Source organism: Callionymus lyra, chromosome 12 (assembly GCF_982586985.1).
Source record: "Callionymus lyra chromosome 12, fCalLyr1.hap1.1, whole genome shotgun sequence".
NCBI lineage: Eukaryota > Metazoa > Chordata > Actinopteri > Syngnathiformes > Callionymidae > Callionymus > Callionymus lyra.
In genome coordinates, this window is record NC_141829.1 from 22,707,348 (window position 1) to 22,730,529 (window position 23,182).

The window sequence follows — 23,182 nt, forward strand, 5'->3', positions numbered from 1 at the left end:
CGTGGGGTAACAAGAACACACGCACGTTTGCTACTTTCACCAACAACTGACACACACTATACAGACTTAACACTTCAACACTTTAGAGATGATTAATTAAGTTTATCTTGTGGTCAATTTAAAAAATGAAAAAATAAAATTACATTCACGAGTTACACAGATTGTTTTGGTATAATTATCCTTCACTAATACACAATGTCAAGACACAAGATATTTACTGAAATGTTTTACGTCTATTGTCAAAATTATATTCACAAGCAACCATGCTATCACAAACTTATAATTAAAAAAAAAAATCAAACAATTATCATGAATGAATCATATAATTATATAATAGTATATATATAATATTAATAATATATATATATATATATATATATATACTTTCGATCATCTCTGCGTCAAAATAAATCTTTGTTTATTCTAAAAACGTCACAGAAAGATAAATAGCCTACAAATGTATCTATTGTGTACTATTTTGTTACCAACACGCGAACTGTATGGACTCAGCTCACGTTTTGATCTCGTGAATCAAATTAAATACGCATGTGATGTTTTCGCGTAAGCCTCGCTCTCTTTATTCAATCGACAAGTATAACAAACAGTGTAATATGTGTGTTGATAGCACCAATCTTTCATTATATCAACAAATGGTATAACAGCTTTGACGTCATATAAACCAACCAAAAGCTGGAGGCAAACTTTAATTTCATCAATAATAGTCTTGGAAATTATGTACAAATGGATAGTTTTGTGTTTTGTTTAGCGTCTGATTTCTTTCCAGTGTGTTGGAAAGATATCTTAAGTCGTAACACAATCTTATTGGAGATGATTTCTGGTCACGATCAATATCTTAGCTCGCATTGTTACACTTTTTTTTGTTCATGAGGAAAATCAATTTCAAGTCCGAGTCCTAGGGGGCGCTGTTGACCGCGTTTGGGGTCTCGGTGCGTGGGTTCCAGTGGAGGAGGCTGCGTCTCAAGGCCATTTTCAAATCTCATTGGTGGACTCGTCATGTGGTCGGGACGGATCCAGACTTCCACAGGGATGATGTTTTCCCAGACATGTCAGCGTCCTCAGGACATCTGACCATCTTTTCTCCAAAAAAATGTCCTTCCACAGCGGCTCACCGGCGACCAGCGCCTTCCTGGTGGACTCTCTGATCGGAACCTGCAGGTCGGACACTTTCTACTCCAACAGCATGTACATGCAGCCCGGTTCTGACATGGGAACGTACGGAACCTGTGGACTCCTGCCGTCCTTCAAACGAGGAGAAGTCAACACCCAAAATCTGCCCATGAACGTCCACTCCTATATCCCCCAGATTGACAACTGGACGGACCCGAACCGAACCTGCAGACTGGAGCCGCCAATGTCAAACTTCTCTCACAGCATCAAGGAGGAGAGCAACTGCTGCATGTATTCGGAGAAGAAAGTCAGTCCAGATCTGCCCACCTACTCGAACCTCATCCCAGAGACCGGTCCGGTGGATGGACCCGAGGTTCCGGTCCCGGGCTACTTCAGACTGAGCCAAACTTACGCGAACGGGAGGCATCAGGAGTACCGGCACGAGCAGACGAGTCCGAACCTGCTGCAGCTGAACCGGGTCACGCCGAAACCACAGATACCGACGAATTATCCGGAGAATTCCAGCGCGGAGGTTCCGGAGATCTCCAGGACGCCGGTGTCAGCGGGGAGTCCGGAACCGGGTTCCGGGTCGGAGGAGAAGAGCTGCCTGCTGGACGCCCCGGTGTCCAGCCCGGAGCTGAAGGAGGAGGGCGCAGGTGGGTCTGCTTTAGGGTCCAGCACCGAGACAAACAAGTAAAGTCGTAATGTTTAATGAGAAGCTGCTCAGGTTACTGCTGCACACGACACCGACGGTACCGCTGCTCACCTGAGTCACCACCTCTGCGTGGATCTCTCGTGGCGCTTCTTTACGAGCTCCATTTTATTTCACTTCGAAATAGTACATATTGTTTAAATAGAAACATAAACGGAAGAAGTAGTTTATTTGATATAAAAGATAACTAATACACAAAAAAAGACCACAAATGTCATATAAAATATAAATATCTGTTAATATAACCCAAACTGTCTCTTACAATCCCACAATATGATTTAAAATCCACACGTTTAGTGACCTGAAATAGGTCGGAAATGACATGAATGTACAATGAACAAACAAAACGAAGGAAAAAATGATTACAATCGCTGCATGTGCGACATGCGCGTGTTTTTTTTTTTGCGTCTGTGACCTCTAACAATTAGTCCAAAGAAATTATACTATATATGAAACATAAATACACCATATTTCGCAAAACTAAATTAAAACATAACATTTTAATATTAGTTTTTATATATTAGAGACATTAATTACACATAATCACGCGGTTAACGTGATTAACAATTAAAAAACGACACTTTAAAAACCAGACTTTAAGCAGAAATTTGGGTTGAGAAAAATTCAAAAGCGAATTAAAAACATTCTTGCTTTCAAAGTTGCACGGACGTTTACGCGCAAAATGATTTTAATATTTAAATTGATGTTGGCTATGGATTGATAAAACACTGTTAGGAAAAAAACTTTATTTCCCACCACTATTATTACCATTATTATTAAATAAAGAAATATAATATAGTCATGTTGTGATGTGGTAAGTGGAAAGATTGTACAATGTGGCGTCAGTGTTCAGGAAGTATTGCCTTAACGCCAGTTTGAGTTACAATGTTCCAATTTCAACATGTCGGATGATCCAGATACAATTTTATTGGATAACCCAGAGTGATAAGTGACTACTTTTATTGCAGACTGCAAGAGTGAAACTCCCACCAGCAACTGGTTAACAGCCAAAAGCGGCCGGAAGAAGCGATGCCCTTACACCAAACACCAGACCCTGGAGCTGGAGAAGGAGTTCCTCTTCAACATGTATCTGACCCGAGAGCGCCGCCTAGAGATCAGCAGGGGCGTCAACCTCACCGACAGGCAGGTCAAGATCTGGTTCCAGAACCGCAGGATGAAACTGAAGAAAATGAACCGGGAAAACCGCATCCGAGAACTTACCTCAAACCTCACCTTCTCCTGAAGGTCCGGTTCCCTCCCCAGTGTTCACTTCTCACTTCGGTGGACGTTCATCTTCGATTTCAAAGAAACTGTGACTTTATGTGCCATTTTTGTTCTTTCTGTGGCGTCTTGTGGTTGTGTTTATTTCATCACAGGGTAACGCGTGTTGGTTTTCACTGACTGGAGTAGATGGCAAGAAGAAAAAATAATGTTCTTGACTTAAATAACAAACCACTGTGAATAATTAATACTTTCACGAATATATCCAATTTATTAAAACAAAAAGAAAAACATTTTAAACCCTATTTCACAGCCAAGTATATATACTTGAGTCTTTAACGTGTGAATTAGCTTTTATGAAGAAATAAGTGTTTAGATAAACTAGTTCACATTTATCAAGTAAACAATCAGAACCTATGATCCAGCTGAACGTGCTAACAGATCAAAGTATTTCTTTCTCGGTACTACATGTCGTTAGACCCCAATTTAACCATGTCTGTAATTATTTGCTCACCTGGATGCTTTTATTCCACATTAAAACGGGTTAAATGTTAACTTGTCATAGTCGTCCGCTAACAGGAAGCTGAGAAGCTAGCGAAAACAATTAGACAAACATGGAGACGTATTTTTTAAGGTCAATAGATTCTGGTGTAAAACAGCAGACATTGTGAAAAGAAAAGGTGGATCTAGTTCAGTCATGAAAACGTCCATTGTGAGTCTGTGTTCGTGTCACAGTGCTGGGTGACGTCACGTCATGGAAAAAATGTTTCGAAGCCTAAAATGTGGCTGAAGACATGTTCAAACTGTGAATTTAATGCATGTGTTTGCATGTATATAATCTGCAATAAATAGATGACTCATTCATTTTTTTGTTTCATTTTTCTTTATAAAATGTTTGCAGCTTGAAGTTGCGCCGTACATGCGCATATGGAAGGAAGAATATGAAATTAATCAATGCATTGTTAAATCTTGATAATACTCAAATGTTCTTGTCGCAAAAGATCAACCCAGTATAGGAAAAACATATTTTTAAGGCAATATTAATATGACATGAATTAAGACGTTGTATAAACTCTCCGTTAGTTACGCTTTTAGATGAGCCAATAGTAAGTGAACTTTATGATAAAAAACAAAAACAAAACATACAAAACTTACAATTAATTGGACAACATCAAGATAAAATGTCACGTTTAACATATGTTCAAACCACGTAAAGTTAGTGCGTAATGCCATTACGCACATACTTGATAATATTTTAAGGCGAGATATAACTGGATTCGTGTGTAAACTATACGGTTCATATCTAAATATTTCTGCGTTAAACATTAGAAGCACTATTGTGCATTCTGAGTGAACTCATTTAACTTTACTTTTAATCAGCGTATGATACTGAAAATAAGTTTGTAAGGCATAGAGGTCCAATATGTTTTAAAGACGAACCGTGGGTTTTTTTCAGTGGTGGACATATAAATGCTTTATTTAAAAAGTTGATTACAAGCAGCGAATACTAGGAATAGTTTTACAAACCTTAACCATAACTTAGATACAATGATGTTGATTAAAAGGTGATTATAATCAGTTATAGATATTTGCTCCATTAAATTCAGAACGCATTGGGATTTCAACGAAAAAAACATCTTTATTTTAAACTCAAAATAAGGTCACAACTGAGAAATAAATCATCTTCTTTCCCATCAAATGCAGCGTTCAGAGAGTAATCTACAGATGGATTTAGCTTTTATTTTTATTGGTGGCAGGTATAATCACACGCACCTCATAAAAGCTTTTATTGATACATATATAGTCATTATTACTCTCTCTTTTTCGACCATAATTTCACAGCTGCTGTTTCCACTTTCTATCCCCACAATGAAATGTTGATTATTTCTGCTGGAATATTAACAATAGTTGAGTTTTCTGGATGTGTCTTTTACTTTTTACAGCATGTTATTACATCTATTTTTACGAGGATTCTGTAAGTCTATAAAGTGTTTTACTAGCAGTGGGGGTGTGACCGGTGGAGATTATTAGAGCTTTTTCTTTTTTTACCAAACTTCTACAAGGGTTTCAAAGACAAGAACGAGTGTATCATTTACATCCGATTCTGTTTATGATTATTAAAATGAAAGAGCTAAATTGATGTTGACGAGAAGAGAGCAAGGGCAGGATTGATTTACTTGACGTATATTGGTAAATATGGTCACGTGACCCGTGTAAACCAATCCCAGCAGTTGCAGGCCAGCAGCAAAAATACTATGATTGTTCATAGAGGGCAGCTTCGCGAAACAGTGCCAGCCTTTATTATAAGGGGAGAGATCAAAAAATGTCTTCCAGTGGCACGCTCACCAACTGCTACGTGGACTCGATCATGGGTCAGGATCCGGAGGACGTGTTCGGGACTCGGTTCCTGCAGCCGCCGCACTCGGTGACCTCCAGGCCGCCAGGTGCCGCGGAGAACGCGGACTTCTCGTCGTGTAATTTCGCACCCAAATCTGGCGTCTTCTCGGCGTCCTGGTCGCCGGTCCATCCGCAGGGGATCTACCATCCGTACATGCACCACCACCACCAGAACCACCACCCCGCCTCGGACGCCAGATACGTCCGCTCCTGGGTGGATCCGATCCCGAACCACGTTTCTTTCCCCGGGTTCCACTCCAGCGCGCGGCCGTCGTACGGTACAAAGCCGGAGGTTCTGCCCGCAAAATCCCCCCAGTGCGACCCCGTGGACGAGGAAGAGTCGCGGCCGACCCTCGCCGACTTCTCCCACTCGGAGTGTCCAGAAAAGGCGCACAAAGAGCAGAGTGGAAGTGACCACAGCGAGGCGAAGGACGAGAAACAACAACTTGACCCAAGTAAGTAAAAGACTGATTTACAACCCCAACAACAAACTGGAGCTTTTACTAACCTATAAAAGTGTCTGGTGCGATACCGAGGCTGGAGAAGGAGCGAGAACCCGCCCTGCGTGCCTTATTACGCCGGATTTCTCACAAGGACTCAATTCCCATGATTATCCACAACCTTTCTACATTAAACATTATCCATCAACACACATTACAGCTACAATTAAAACATTTTTTGGGAAATCCAACGTCATTTTTACCTTCATTCTACTTAAAATGCTACTTTTTATTTAACACATTTACTTGAAATTCCATTTGAACAAAAACAATTCTTATTGATCACTAGAGAACAATTATAATTGGAGCAATACATTTGACACATGTATTAATATAAATACTAATAGATCAATGTCACCACTGTAGCTACGTGACTAATGTTTGTATCTATTAACAACATTGCTTTCATCTTGTGACGTTGGAAAAACACACATGACAAAAACAATAACGCCATTCGTTTTATATTATTATTTAACCACATTTATAAAAGATACTGTAGTTTAGGTGTTAAATCCATATATTAAATAAAAAGTGCCGTTGCTAAAACGTCACGAGGACACACGCTTTTCACACAAACAGTTGTTATTTAGCTTAAGTATAACTACACAACTTTTTTCACATTACATTTTAAATCTAACTATTCCGAGGCAGTTTCTCTCTCACTACAACCCCTTTTTGAGTTTGAAAATAGACTATAGAGTATGATTTTGTGGAAAGTAACAACATCCCATACTATTGTGGTAACACACTACTTCATGAATATCCACTATATCACTGCATAAACAACATATTTGAATAAACGTTTTGCCCGCAGACTTGTGAAATACATAACTTCAGCAACGGTTATGACTACTTCCTGAATCCTATATACTCGTAATCCGCTCAACACAACCACACAACAACCAAAAGCAACGATACCAAACGTGTTTTATGTTTGTATATAGTAATGACGCCGTAATTACTACATTACATTGTTGTCCAAAACAAACACACACACACACACACACACACACACACACACACACACACACACACACACCCCCACACACACACACACACACACACACACACACACACACACACACACACACACACACACACACACACACACACACACACTCCTCAAACACATTTTCACGTTCTATTCTTTCCTCCAGACAATCCGGCGGCCAACTGGATCCACGCCCGCTCCACCAGGAAGAAGAGATGTCCATACACCAAGTATCAGACTCTGGAGCTGGAGAAAGAGTTCCTCTACAACATGTATCTGACCCGGGACCGGCGCTACGAGGTGGCCCGGATACTCAGCCTGACCGAGCGACAAGTCAAGATCTGGTTCCAGAACCGAAGGATGAAGATGAAGAAGATAAACAGAGAGAGAGGAGGGAAGGAGTTGATTTGAGTTTTGGACAGTGTTTTTTTTTTTTTTTTGATTATTATTATTATTTTAGACGTCGTGAAACAACAAGACATTTCGAGAAATAATTTGACTGAACATTTGTTTATTTCTTATTCTGCACTTAGAATATAAAGACGGGAACTTTCAAATGGTGTGTTTGACTTTTTTGTTTGTTTTTTTAATTGCAAAAACAAATTATTAAAAAATATATATTTTAAAGCAAAGCGGAAAAAATATGTTCTGATCATAAGTTTTTTTTTGAATCCAACTATTACTAATACTAAAATGTGTCTTTGGCTTTTCACTCAAAAACATTAAAGCATTTGCTTAATGCGGTTTAAACTTCAGAGACTCGTGCACACATTTTTCATTATTTAAAAAATATATATTCGCTTAACGTTAATTATTTAATATTCAAAATAAAGGTTTTCGTTTCTATTATTGTTTTAAATAGAACAAATTAATTATTCCTTCTTATTTGGAGGCTTTAAAATTCACCTACCGACTCTTGGTGGTGTTATTATTGCTAATGCTTATTCATAATTCCATGCGTACAAATAAAGCGTTTACGCGTAATAACATTCCTCATCGAGTGTTTACGGTCACGAGAAGTGTTTGTGCGTATTTCCAAATTTATTGTACGGAGACTTTAGAGCCGGAAGAGCGCCATAAAACCATAGAAGTGACCAGACGTCTGGCCTGAATGAGTTTATGACGCTGACCAGTAATTACACTCTTCTTTGAAACCCTTTTTTTCTCCTCTGCGAGAGAATGTCTTCCACAGGGTGTCTGCTTCACCGATTGTCTTGGAGGAAGTAACCCCCACCCCACCACCTTTATGGTCACGTTTATTCCTCAACTCCATTTCCCACCGACCAGGACAAAGAAACTTAACATTGACTGGCCTGGTTCGTCGTAACTCGTGATCTGATCGAAATGATCGATTTGATCTGACTCTGTTAAATACGTGATACAAATATTATAAAGAGTCAATCGACACTTGAGTGTGACTCGAAATGTAAATGTTTTCTACTTGACTCGAGTGACACAAAGGAGGCAGGAGCGGCGCTGGAGGGCGCTGTTGCCCCGTGCGACTCAATCACGGTGGACGGTGGAAGAAGAGAAGCGCAAGTAAACAAACATTTGTTCATCTGTAGACGACAAATGTTTTTTTTTATTCGGAATTCCATCCCTCGGATTCGAAATGTGTCAACTCTATACTTACAACTACAGTTGTTGCACAACTTGACCCACATTTTTGTTTCCTAATACTAGTACTACAACTATCCCCGTGAGTCTTGCTATCAGTACTATGGAAGTTATACAACTTTTATTATGCTTTGATCATTCTAATACGGAAATTGAAAATGTGATTTATTTTACTTCTTCTGCTCCCATTACTACAGCAACAACAACTATTTTGTACTCCTTCACGTCCTACTTGCACTTAGTCCTGCATTTGCTACTAGTAGTAGCACATTAAGTATTACTTGTACTACATATCTGTTACTCCTCCTCTGCGTCCTAGAGTACCTCATCTTACCTCGCAACTACTTATACTACTATAAGTGCCATGACTATTGTTACTTCTACTATGACAACCGCTACAATGATTACTTCTAGAATCCCTATTACTACTTATTCTACTACTAAAACAATTACCATGGTTACTAAATAACTACTTCCACAATGCCATCTACTACTTCCATGATAACCAATACTACAACTACTACTGCCACAATTATTACTATTAGAATGTCTACTACTACCTCCACACACTAATCACTACTACATTTTCCACTACTAATTCCATAACAACTGATACTACAACCACTACTGCAACAATTATTACTATTACAATGTACTGGCCCAATGACCGCTTTATACGCTGCCTACTAGTACTTCTACCATAGTACTACTACCTCTACTATTGCTAAATGATTAATAATAAACCCACTACTTCTACTGTTAGCATTATTGCTGCTATTACCATTACTACTGCCGCTATTATAACTACTGCTAACTATAGTACTAGCACATAAATAAGTAGATACAACTATGACCAATATTCCAAAACATGTTTTTTTTAGATAAATAAAAGAGGAGAACTGAGTCTGGAGAAAAGCAAACTATTGATCTATGAAATGCAAAAAAGATTCGCTATAAATCTCAAGGCACCGTCACTCAACATGTTAAAAAACAAAAAGTGAACATTTTAACACACAGAAACAACACACAACATCTCAAAACTCAGTTTCGAAGCTCAATCTTCATCCAAAGTCAAACGTCTGGTTTCCATTCCCCAGTAAATCTCACCTGCAGCCAGAAACCGAGTCAACTCTGCAGGAGTCTAATCCAACATGTGAAGATGTTGAAAGTTCCTGCTACGTTCTTGTCCACAAACTTAAAGTCGACGGATTGATTTTGGAGAATCAGTTGTTGCTGCCGAGCATCTTCACAACACAGTGACTATTTTAACAGGACCAAACTTTGACTTTAGAGAAAAACCATTAAAATAAGATGTAATAACAGAAAACATGACTAGTTTCCTATGGAAACACTAGCTGGTCTATTCATGTACAATCCATTTTTCAAGTCACCAAAACCCCTTTTAAGAATCTGAATCCTGACTAAAAGCCTAAAAAATTCAATTGCAATATTTTCTTCTTCCCATCTTGAGTGACGCTGACATAGATGTTTGTTTTAGGATCTTTTGAAGCAAGTGTGGGGGGAGGAGGGATGGCTCATCTCTCCCGCTCTCGATCATCTCTTTTCCTTTACAGCCTCAATTTTATGTGGAAAGGTCAGGTGACCTTTAATTAATCCACTAATGAGGAAATTCAATCAAGGCTGCCACATGACCGCGCCAGAACAATTAGCAGCTCTGGAGTCCTGCTCAAGGACGACAGCATCACCGGAGGAATGACCTTTCCAGCGCCTGCAGAGGACTGAATTCCTTCGGCAGCAGCTGCCTCTGAGCCAGGCAGTAAAACGCTATGTACGATTAAATACTTCGAGATCTTTCAGAGTTCACATTTTTTAGTCACATTTTGAGAGAAGCAAGAAGCTACCTGTCCGACAAGTTTTGAGTTAGAGACACACGCGTGTTTGTATGAGTAGGATTTTGTTCAGTCCCGATAATATAACTGTAATTTTGTATTATTAAGTCACTCTAATTAAGGACATGAACAAATAAAAAATAATCTCCCTTCTCCGATCACTTAGTACAGGCTGAAGAGTTATAGGGAGGGTGGTCATAAAAAAAAGATTTCAAAGCTATCAATGATTAATCTTCATTCCAATGATTCCTGAGCCAGAGTAATGTCATGACTGACTATGAAGAGTTAGAGCTGCACAATATTACTTGGTTATTGAGGCTTCCTTAACATTTGCTCTAGTCTGAGTCTAAGATGACAAAGCTCCTTCCATGAAAGATACTTCGAAACATCAGCATAATTTATTCTGGCATCATTTAAAAAAAACCAACTGATTTTAATGGGATATTTTATAATTTAAAAAGTTCCAATAGCATTCATCCAATGGTAAACAAAGATTACATGGTACTCTTAAGTCAACATTTTTACTTCTTTAAAGGTAGACACAGACGCATGCATTGATGCGAAACAAATAATCTTAACTGGAAGTTTCCAGAATGATATTGTAGATAAAAGGAACTTTTAATCGTAACAGTCGCCTATTTTCCCCTGAGTATATATATATATATGTATGTCAATAATAGAAATAAGAAAAATAATCTGCAGATTATAATATGTAACACTTAAAATGTATCAATAGGTTTTCACTTTGTGGTTAATGTGATGTCAGGTTAACAAAATATACTTGACTGGATACTTAATTCTTTAGATATCAAAAAGCTTACTTTTAAAAAAAAAAAACTTTTCGACACGTGATATAAGGCTTTTTTGGTTAGTCGCCGCACATGCGTATTGGCCCTGTTCGTGACGGGCGGTTTCTCACGATGACCAGCTTTCCTCTATTTTTATGTAGAATAGCAGGAGTGCAATAATTCGGAGGTAGATGTGGAATAAATAAGTAAACATAAATAGATTGTGTGTGAGAAATGGAAAAACATGGATCATAAATAAAAACAGATTTAAAAGAACCAAAGTATTCAGATGATAAAAGGGAGATGTTTAATAAAAAATATAATAACAATAAAAAATCACAATAAAATGCCGTAAAGGAGAAATACATTTTGTGTAACTATGAAGACGGAATTATTATTTCAAAGTTTTTTTTCAAATGGACTTTTCACCGTTTCTTTTAAGAAAAAAATAGTGTTGTCTAATTTTATTTGTTTGTACTCTTGCGACCTTGGAAGTCAACTTTCCACAAAACTTATCAACATTATTAATTTATCTTAGAAGTCGTGCATACGCCACTTGAAAAAAAGTGAAAAATAAAATTAATTGACTAAATCTCAAAAACATCTGAGAGGGAAACAAGGAGCTACGCTTATTTCTTCAATAGAAAAATAAAACGAAATGTGAGGCGAAATACACACAGACACCAATAGCTATAACAAGCACATCAATTTAAACAGCTTCCTAAAAATTAAATTCGTTCAGTAAGAATTAAAAACGTTAAATTCAGATTGTAAAACCTGTTTCATAAAATTAAATACTTAAATATATGATATTATTTATCTGGATTGTTTCAAAAGAACAATGATAAGTTCTTTAATGCTCATTTTTAAAAGAGGTTTTTTTCTAGCTGCATCTGCGACAATGCGCCAAAAAGAGTGGAGGAGGATTGCTGCAGTCTGAATTCCTTTTTGTGAGGGGGGGAAAATTTACAACTTGGCAATCGACCTTTTTTATGCGCTGCTCCGGCCCGCTATTGGCCGGCCCTGGTCATGTGTGAGCGCAAACGTCTTCATGGCTCTTTTCCTGATTTCCCTGGCGGCTTTTTTCTCCACTGCATTTTTTGCGTCCTCAACTCAGCGCGCCACGCTCCGCGTTTTTCCTCCTAAAAAAAAAAAAATCAGTTTCATTATCATCTGATGCTGGCTGCACGCTGGTGTCTGCAGGCGGACTGCGACACTCGCTTCACCCTCAACACTCCCAGCTGGACAAACATGGATTATCTTAATCCAGGTAAGATTGCGATGGTTGGAGCTTGACAGCTTCCTGTTTCGTTAGTTATGCAAATGAGCGGCGGTGACTCGTCTAGTTGTTCTGAATTGTGCACTTGTGACGCTCGTGCCCGCGACAAATCAGATTATGAGGCCTTCTTTATATCAACGAATAAATCGGGGAAGTCAAGCTTTTTTTTGCTACAAATACAACATTCATAGACCATTTTATTCTCCTTCTAATCTGATGCTTTCTCTTCCCACGGATGTGGCGCCGTTCTGGACGCTGCCTTTGCGCGGATATTGTGTGTTTGAGGCAGTTTGGAGGCTGAACAAAGACAGTATTTCACTGTAGGCTGACAGGCAGCTGCGAAACTATTTACAGCCTCACTGCAATGCGACAAAATGGACCCTGAGAAGAGAAGAGGTGCAACTTAAGTGCGCACAACAGGGCCTGTAACGAAAAGACGCTGGCTTCGTTAGTAGACAAACGTTATTAATATAGATTTGTGTTGCTGTTTTTCTTCATGACCTGAGAAAGACACGTTCAAAAGTTGTTTTTGAAAAAAAAAATACCTAAAGAAAAGCTTAAAAATGTGGTTTTGTTGTGAGAACCGACGTTAGTGTTAAAGGGTTTTCACACACAAATATGTTTTAAATCAAAGGGATTTTACTTAAACTTAAAACAAAATTGTGTTTCCTTGTGTTCACGTTTAATCATAAATAGTAGAATAAAATGCGTATGTTCAACCACTTTTATTTTTGTTTACTGGTTTGTAATGTAATTTAAAAAAAAAAACATTTGCATTTACAAAGATCAGATTTTTCTAAAACAAACTAGATTTTTAAGATTATTATCGGAATATTATTTTTTGTGATACTATATATATTTATTCTAAATAAAAGTTTCGTTGGAATTCGAAAATTCGATTTGAGACCTATTGTAATCTAATTTATAATGTTTATTTTAATTGTGGCACAAGTGAAAATATAAGTGGCATTGTATGTATCTGTGAACTATCTAATACGTGTTAGAACTTAATGTGTACTTTCTCTGTTCGTATTTTATGATCTTGGTTAAAATGACAATTGTATTTAAGCGTTTAATAGTATAAATTGTTGGAATTCTTCTGGTTTACATGGTCATGTTTTTGTTTCAATTTGGTTTCCCTTGGGTACTCCAGCCACGGGATGTACCAGAGGTCCTCTTTTGTCAATCTGAGTCGTTTCCTGATACTTGTCCTGGACCACTGACCTGTCCAGTTCCTCTTGCTGACTCAGCTCGGCTCAGATCTAAACGACCTACAATTTTTTATACAAAAAAACAACAATAATTATCATTAATTAATTATTAATCAAGGAACTGGAACGTTTTAACAAAAACTGTTAAGTATGATTTTCTCCTATATTATTTTCTCTTGTTCTTATAACTAGTTTGAATTAAGCGGTTTGTGTCACAACTAACATTTTCCAGCAGGGGTCACTGTTAGACAACACTCAACCCGGCCACTCACATGAAGCGGAGGGTTTTCGATTACTGTGATTGGTCGAGGCTTGACCACGTGACAGTGTCACCTGATTTTGACGTGTATCGTGATTTCCGCTAACATGTAAAGTGAAGATGAAGCTAAAACGTTCACAAAATCCTTCTTTTTCGTTTCCAATAATCTGGCAGACGCCGTCACTGTGTGGTAATTATAAATTATACTGTGATTATTACACGACGTCAGTTTAGAGCTGTATTCGGTTTTATAAACATGGTTTGTTGTTAGCTGTTAGCTTCAGGTACTATCTTCTTTGGTTAGTTGGATTTATCAAATATATAACGTAACGTACCTCAATGTTGCTGCGTTCATTTTGAGCTATTTTATTCTTTATTATGCATATATATTACGTTATTTGTTATTTGTTCAAATTTTGAATTGTAGCTTTGGTTGATTGAGCTATAGAATAGCTGTAAATGTGCACTGTTACTACAGCATTAGCATTAAATAAATTCAGATTGAAAAAAAAAACTGAGTAACTTTTTGTAACTATTTGATGAATTCAAATGGCAGTTGAAAATGACAAAACTTGGTATTTTCAAATGAGAAGTCTGGAAGTTGTTCTGATATAGTTTAAAACATTTTTTTTATTTAATTTAAAATTCCTCTCACATCTGGCAACAACATCCGAACTCAGGGATGAATGGAATCTGGCTTTGGCCCTGTAGTAAGAGTGGATACTTTAGGAGAGGACGTCTGTTTAGTTTATAATAATAAGAAGAAGTGATGTCTAGTAAGACTGTAGTATATTAAATCAGAATGTCTGTGAATTGCATTGTTGTCAAGTTAAACGACCAACCATGTCTGGATTTTCAATCCAGGACCTATTTGGCTCATGGGGGTCAAATAAATGTCAAGATTCCATCATGCATAGATAATTTAACTTGGGTTATATATAATAAAAACCGCGTGTAAAGATTCTACAGTGATTATTTGTACTCCTCTGCTATCGCAGTGTCATCTGAACAAAGTGTCTTCTCATTGTAAATAAAGATTCTGTGATTCAAATCTTTTGGATCCTCCCATCGTTTCTATTTATACTTCCACCCTGCAGTACCAAAGAGGAAGAGGCGGAGCAAACCATCAGCTGTTGCCTCTAAAATTAAATCCTCACAACCATCCTAATGTTTCTCTGAATGTGCGAACTAGTAACACGTAATACAAAGAAGAGTTTGTTGCTGCGGTGTTTCAGAATAAAAGCTTGCACATGTGTGTCCGTTTCCTAAAAGCCCAGCAGAGTAATCGCTGTTATTGAGTAAGTGCAACTTTCAGGGTTATTTATGGGCCCGAGCGCTCGTGTGAGTGGCTGCCAGGAAACACGTGACGCCATTAAACTTTGTTTTATGACCCGGGAGTTGACAAGCCAAAATAAAATTCTCATTGTGTATTAGCAAAGCGGTCCAGATGGTTTTGGACGGGGCCGGGAGCTCAGCAGAACTTCCCTTCCGCCCGCATGGATGCGTTTGCGGTCCGGTGGGCTCGGCTCTGTGGTGAGTTTACTCGGGTTTGCGTGATGTCACATGTTGGGGAGAGAAACACCTCTGGCTGCTCAGAGAACCAGGTCGTGATTTATGGTTTTACAACGTCGTGTTGTTGTTGACTCAACCTGTAATCACTGTAAATAATGATTGGATAGTGGAATTTGTAATTTCATTTTTATTTTTAATTCATAATTCATTATCTAAGAAGTTTATTTCGTGACCAGCGAAACCTTAAAATGCTGGTGTGGCCTACAGGCCACATGTGAAAATTAATACGAATTAAAGATAAATTAAGTGAATTATTTCTTAAATATTTTATATAGCGTTCCTTTTATAATATTTCAAAATGGAAGCTTTTATTTTCTTAGATGTTTCTGTTTAAATAAATACGAACGCATGAGCGACACACAGAGGCCTTTTTTAATCCAACGTTTATTTTACACTTTTAATTCGATTTATCGCCGGAAAAGGGCCCAAAATCCTGCTCCAGTCTCCGCTCGTTAGTTTAAAACAGACTCTTTGGATAAAACGCTGACGTTATCATTCTTTTGTTGACCTCCCCGGCTTTGACCTGTCTCAAGGACTCGTCGGGTCGAGGTGAAAGACAGGTCAGCCTGTCTCACAACTATTCCGTGTGATAGATAATATTTTTAAAGTAGTGATTACGATAGAGACTATTTAGAACCAATATTAACACTCTTTAATACATGATGACTCTCATTTTCAGGCCACGTTCTGGAGTTTATTCTACAATTATAAATAAAACCAAATGTGAAAATGATTACATAATTAAATACTTAGTTTATGGTTTGCTTTATACTCAAAACAGACAATTATATAATTTACATGGGATATTCTTAACAATATTTAGAATATGTGTCAGTTATTAAAAATGCAAGTTTAACTAACCTTTACTATTATATAATTAATTCTGACATTAATTAAATAATTTTCTGAAATTATAAAATGAATTATTAAAGCTGTGCCCATCTATATAAAAAAACATGGTTATAGTATTTTAAAAGTTTTTTTGTCGTGAATGCAATTACTACGTGGATATTACATCACATTGAAATATAAATATTTATATGTATGCATTTTGTTTTTATAAAGCCATTATTTAAACCAAATCAAACGAATTTCTTATTTATGTCAAATGTTGTATTTATCGATTCTACCAGTTATTTTGTTTGTACAATTTCCATCCTCCAATGAAAATCATGAATACATTTAACTTTTTTCTTTAATGAATTCTTAAAAGGTCTTTTTAAAGGAAAAAAATTGTTTTATTCTTTTTGTAGAGGGGTTAGAGGGGGGGGGGGGGTGTAGCAGCTGCTACTGTGTTGATAGCAAATGAGAATTTGGTAAACCTGTGGCCCCTTTGAGCTGTCATGTGACTGAATAATTGAACTTTCTGATAAGTTTGCTAAATGATTGAGGTTGACCTCTGAAGTGAAAGTGGAATTTGTTCCGGAGTTACTCGTTATGTTCAGCATCTGTATATCGACCCTAATGGCACAGATAATCAACAAAATAAAAGCACAATTTGTGACGTGTATACTGGAGTAACAACGTGACCATCCAGCTCAGATCAAAACACCAGCATGAGTGACAGAAGTGACTTTTAAATATTTGATTTCTGTGATGTAATTGTAAATAAATGCATGTGTATCAACCACGTTGCTCTGAGTGCTGGTGAGGCTTCCGTCGTCTATATATACCCTGTAGAACCGAATTTGTGTGATGGAACCACAGTCACAGATTCGATTCTAGGGGAGTATATGGTCGATGAAAACACTTCAATCGATTGATCCAGTGGCTCCTGATCACACACACACATCTGGAATACAGCGGTGCAGCGGCGTGTGTGTCTTATCGATTGTGGAGCTTCTGCTGCTCTTTGAGCTCTTGAGGAGCAGATGAAGGGATGAGATTCTTGTAACTTTTCTGTGACCTCTCGGTGACAAAGACAGTCTCAATCAATTGTCCTCAGTCATTATTCCCTGCCTTTATGCCCGGGGGCTTTTTGTCCCTCTTGTGCGCGTCTCTGTTTCACCACGTGATCGACTCGCCGCTATATTTAGATGGTTTTCTAAGTAAATATTCCCACAACAAGTCTTCGCTTTTCACGTTCGATCGCTCTCAAAAGTCAATTTTCCCACCGAAATTTAAGGGAGACGTTTACTGACAAAGCTTGACTCGCTTGTGTTTACTGGTGTGTGCAGCAGCGTCACCTCCATTGGCCGATCTGGTCACATGGTTCGCCAACTTTATTCAGTTGACACCAAGTAGGAGGGCTTTATGGAGGGAGGAAAAAAGACAACTCGAGAAAAATTAGTATTTTCTACCTTCAGAAATTAATGGCCATGAGTTCGTTTATTGTGAACTCCAAATATGTGGATCCCAAATTCCCTCCGTGCGAGGAATACTCGCAGAATAACTACATACCTGAGCAGAACTCGGAGTACTACAGTCCATCGCAGGACACTTCAGACTTTCACCATCCAGGGATCTTTCCACGCTCGACTTACCCGGAGCCAGCGTTCGGCTGCGCCACCGAGCCCACGGTGCCGGAGCCCCGGGGTCATGTCCAAGACAGAGCCGGTCACCGGACTCCCTTCACGGGGGACACCGAGCCAGAGAGTCCCGTGCAGGCGCCCGGAGCTCGCAACCAGCAGCAGCAGCACACGAAGACTCAAAACGGGATACAAAGCAAACAGCCCGCAGTCGTTTACCCGTGGATGAAGAAAGTGCATGTAACTACTGGTAAGATTTGTTCTCTCTCTTCTGGTAATCACTCAGTGTGATATTTATGGGAGTCTTTGAAAGGCCTCGCCAATTACACAAGCCATAAATTTTTATAGCAGAGGAAATAGGCCGCTAGGTAGAGCGACTGACGCTCATATTTACATCTCAACGAGCGCCTTCAGAAGTTCCCACTAAACACCGCTTGTTTCTTCTCTCTCTTGGTCCAAAAAGTGAACCCGGACTACACGGGATCCGAACCAAAGCGGTCCAGGACAGCGTACACCCGCCAGCAGGTCCTGGAGCTGGAGAAGGAGTTTCATTTTAACAGGTATCTGACGAGGCGACGGCGGATTGAAATCGCGCACACGCTCTGTCTCTCGGAGAGGCAAATAAAGATTTGGTTCCAGAACAGACGGATGAAATGGAAGAAGGATCACAAACTTCCCAACACCAAGGGCAGATCGGCACCGGGCCTTATGCAGAAGGACAACCAGACTGATATCACCTCGTTATAAAAAAAAAACATCTCCAGTTTGACTTTTGCATGTCTAAGCCATTTTTATTTCACCCACAGCAGCTCCTTTTTTTGTGGGGATTTCATTCACTCACTCTTCCACAGTGGAACTCTTTGTTTATCCAGACCTCTACTTGAACAGTATTTCACTTCTTTTAACTTATTTTTGTACGATAAAAGCTTTTAATTTTCTCTACTCCCAAAAAAACATTCCTGCGCGACCGAGTGCCCTTATAAATCACTCCTGCTTCTGCATGGCGTCTCTTCATTTTTTTAAAAAAACATTATTTATTTGTTTCAAACACATTTTTACGTTGGAGATGATGTGCGGTATTATTATTATTATTATTATAATTAGCATGATCGAATGCGATGTTTAGTATTAGTGAGATTAAGTATTTTGGAGGAGGACAAGTCAGGTTAAAGACAGATTTTTTCTTTTTGTTTTAAAATCGTCTTTGTGTTCGGAAAACAAAACAAAAAAAGCGCTCTCAGTTGTTGGAGGTTTTCAAGCTATTTGAGCCGAACTTCGACAAAAGCAGCCCCAGGTTCATCCAGGGGACACATTTCAGCCGCAAGGACTGACCCCGACACCCCTGACCCGCCGGACAAGCAGCATTCCCTCTCCCGGGCTGGAGTTTTTAGCTCTGAATGTAGTTTTGACAACAGTATTTATACCTAAATATATGAAATATTATATACCAAGAGCGGCTCTGATCTTCACCTCAATATGCAACGAAACAGTTTGTGTTTTTATTTTTGTATGCTTTTTACATTGTATTGTGCATTTGAGATGTGAGAAGTATATTGGCAGAAAATAAAGATTTCTACTGATGATGCATTTGAATGCACTAAATATTCTCTTTATTGGCCGATATTTTATTTTTGCTGAAACTCGCGTTTGGTTAAAAATCAGAATGTTATTGGTTGTCTTCGTTTGAAAAAAAATTATATATATATGTTGCGTAAAATTCTAAATAATGTATCAAATTTCTCACGAAAAAAACATTTTTTTCTTCACAAAAATAGTTAAATATGTATGTATATATTAATAATTTGTTGTGTTTATGTCTTCGCTTCATCGCCGTTGCGCGCCTTTGCGAGGGTCTATTATTGCTGTTTTGTTTATCAATACACATGAATTAGTGAAGTAAAAATATTATAAGCGTTTCTCAATTGTTAATTTAATTCAAGATTATTATTCTTCGACTATTTTAATTCAATGTATCCTTCTTGTAAAATCCGATTGGACGTTTGCGTTTGATTTGTTACAACAAACCAAGATTCCCAATTACAAATAATAAAACAAGATTTTTTTATAATTAATGCTCAATTATAGGTTTTATTTTTCCTATTTATACTCTCGTTTCTATATGTTTAATCTAAAACACTCCGACTTCTAGGCCCTTTCGCGTCATTATCGTCCACATGATCAAAAAATGTTCTGAAATTCATAGTCTGGTGGTTATTTTCGGGTCACAGAGAACCCCAGAAGACAAAGTTAAGTATTTCCGAGCATGTGGAGCCACATGGAGCGACCCATCATCCCCAAATTGTATCAAATGTGCGCCGTTTGCGCGCTCTGCTCCTGCCATGTTTACACCAGCAGCCTGTAAATCTCGACTGTTATTAGTGACGCAAACGGATGCTTCGGCGTTAAAAGCCACTTATTTTCATATTTGGGAAATATATTACGCGTGGATTGGGAGGAATATAATAATTACGATGCGTGAAACTGAAGATTTGAGTGACACGAATACTGACGACGAGTCGCCAAAGTGAGAGTGAAACACACATATCAGATGTTGTTGAGGAAGAAAGACCCGCTCGGATTGATTCAAATAAAGTTTTGCAGTTATTTATTAGCTCTCAGAAGTGGCCCTCCTCCCCCTGGGGGTCAGCTGTGTGGTCTTTGATATTAAAGCTGCTGCGATGATCTGATCGAGGATGACCCTCGACATCAGCTCCCATCCAAACACGCGGCAGACAAGAAGAAATATCATCCTCGGAGTGTGTGTCATGTGATGTCACAATACACCGCGCTGTCATAAGTGATCTGTGTGTGCGTGTGATCGTGGGGGGCTGGGTGGGAGAGGAGCCTCGATTAGACATGTTAGACGCACATTTCCAACACTGCAGCACGCATTTCATCATTTTTTTGTGTTGCTGTTGCCACACAGTCATTCGTCCTGGTGAGTTTGTGTGAATTGATTTATTAATATGAATCCAATTTGAAATATTTCAACCATATTTTAATAGTGAGGGTCGCCGTTTTTTAAACCAGTAACTCAAATTATAGCTACATAACAAATGTACGCTTCAAAATATTTGCTAAAACATTTAAAACAATAATTAAATACATTAATTATTTATTTTAGGATTAATTAATAGACACACGACATATCTACAGTGCACAAAATACATTTATTGAAATCTGAAATGCGAAATAAATCACAATATGTGTGAGTTTGAACCAAACATCTTTCTGTCTAACTGTGTTTAAATGGTGGACATTTATTAAGCAATAGCTATTTAAATTCACTTTTATTGTGGTAAGAATACATCAAGTAGTATTTATTGTGTTTGGTAGATGCCAAATAGTGACATTAATGTGTTTACATCATGGTTGTTGGTCAAATATTAATTAAAGTATTGTTCCATTTAAAAAACATATGAGTTGATTTGGGCTGTACACCCAAAATTAGTCTGCCAAATAGTGAACACAGATCTGCATGGCTCGCAAGAAGGTTTAAAAGTACTATATGTGTTTTTAAAAAACACATTAAAAGGTTTTATTACACATATTGTGATCAAAAGTTGTTCATCAATGTGTTTTCCAAGTGAATCCGTCACTCAGTCATCTTCATTATTGCTCTTACACACATGAGCGTGGATGTTAAGTGGTTATAAATCAGCCCTACATCACTGCAGACGTGACTGATCACTTGCCAAATAGTGACCCACCACACATGAAACGTGATATTTTTCAAATTATACAAATATCGGATGCTTGTTTTTCTTAATGTGGAGACTCTGTTTTCATTGTATTTAAAGATTAGCCGAATGGTCAGCCACATACACAGCCTTTAGTGCTACTTTGCTTCCTATTTCAGGTTTTAAATACACATTTATAGAACCACTGTATGCCAACATTGATCATCTTATATTTTTATCAATTCTTTACTTATTATTTGTTTGTTTTCTGTCTGTATTAAATACCCACCATTTCTGACTAATAGTGAACCCGCACTAATATTTGCTAAGGCTTAACAAGTGACATTACTCCAATGATTGAGTGATATATTCATACTTTAAACATCTATCATTGTAGTCATTTACTTCTTTTCACGTCTCATTTTCTGACAAACAGCAACACAAAGCCACACTGTGTTACACATCTTTATTGTTATACATAGCAATAGTATTTCTTGTCATTAATCTATATAAATATACCTGATTATTGTAATGAAAGGTCACCCGTATACAACAGTACTTCCTATAATACCACTGGTTATCAACAGAACTGACTGATCTTAGAGATGCTCCAAATATGATGATTTACTAAGTGTCATATTTTTTTGTTAATTCTTCGAATGTAGTTGAAATCATCAAATAATATCCTTCCATATAATATATAAATACTATAACACTTGTAAAAGATAAACTGTTCTAAATACGCCTCACTAGTGTTATTATTTAACATAACATGGACCCATGTTTACACATGAACGATCATGTTTAGTCAAAACCTACAAAATACTTATATTTTCATGAATCTATAGATTTTTATTACTGAAATATAAATCAAACATTTTACAACATAATACTGTCTGTTAATGCATCACTACTGTCGTCTTAGTCAACTACTACTAATACTACTACAGTGTCAAAAATCCTACAACAACAAAAGTCTACCCACATCTACAAAAAACCACTGTCAACAAAACAGTAATTAGATGTCTTATAAAGCAAAAGTGGAGTGCAACTTGAATTTATTTAAAAACACATTAACATTATGTTTGTTATTCTTACCATTTTTGTTTCAATATTATTCTTAATATTCTCCATCACAGTTGTAATTATACATACATAGCTAGTGACAAATCTACAAAGAACAGGTCCTAGTCAAAGTCTTTTGATTCTCTTTGTTATGACTTGTACATATTTCCTATCTCTGTCAATTCACCAAACTAGTTTTATTATACACACTATAAAGACAAATCATGATAACGTGATAATGTATTTTTTTTTTCTTATGTTTCTGTGAGGTAGATCACGCTTAAAAACAACTTCTGCTTAGGTTGTCTGTCTCCTATTGTTTGTGGTGCCATCACTTTCCAGATGAAAAAACATATTTTGAATGTTAATACTCCTGTTAAAGATTCTTGTAGTGATATTTAGATCGTCCTCTAGTAAATGTACAGCTCTGGTTCTTGCCAAAAA

At 37.6% G+C, this 23,182-nt stretch overlaps 3 protein-coding genes across 3 annotated transcripts; all 3 read left to right on the plus strand.

Moving 5' to 3' along the window:
* Positions 1-1,084: 1,084 nt before the first annotated feature.
* Positions 1,085-3,918, plus strand: hoxd10a (homeobox D10a). The gene is made up of 2 exons (XM_087804167.1): positions 1,085-1,784; positions 2,809-3,918. The coding sequence occupies exons 1-2, from the start codon at positions 1,109-1,111 to the stop codon at positions 3,081-3,083; spliced, it is 951 nt and encodes a 316-aa protein (XP_087660293.1). The 5' UTR covers positions 1,085-1,108; the 3' UTR covers positions 3,084-3,918.
* Positions 3,919-4,995: 1,077 nt separating this feature from the next.
* hoxd9a (homeobox D9a) lies at positions 4,996-7,689 on the plus strand. The gene is made up of 2 exons (XM_087804168.1): positions 4,996-5,913; positions 7,116-7,689. Exons 1-2 carry the CDS (start codon positions 5,385-5,387, stop codon positions 7,358-7,360), a joined length of 774 nt encoding a protein of 257 aa, XP_087660294.1. The 5' UTR covers positions 4,996-5,384; the 3' UTR covers positions 7,361-7,689.
* A 9,677-nt stretch (positions 7,690-17,366) lies between these two features.
* hoxd4a (homeobox D4a) lies at positions 17,367-19,576 on the plus strand. Its single transcript, XM_087803496.1, has 2 exons — positions 17,367-18,243; positions 18,457-19,576. The coding sequence occupies exons 1-2, from the start codon at positions 17,838-17,840 to the stop codon at positions 18,738-18,740; spliced, it is 690 nt and encodes a 229-aa protein (XP_087659622.1). The 5' UTR covers positions 17,367-17,837; the 3' UTR covers positions 18,741-19,576.
* Positions 19,577-23,182: the final 3,606 nt, after the last annotated feature.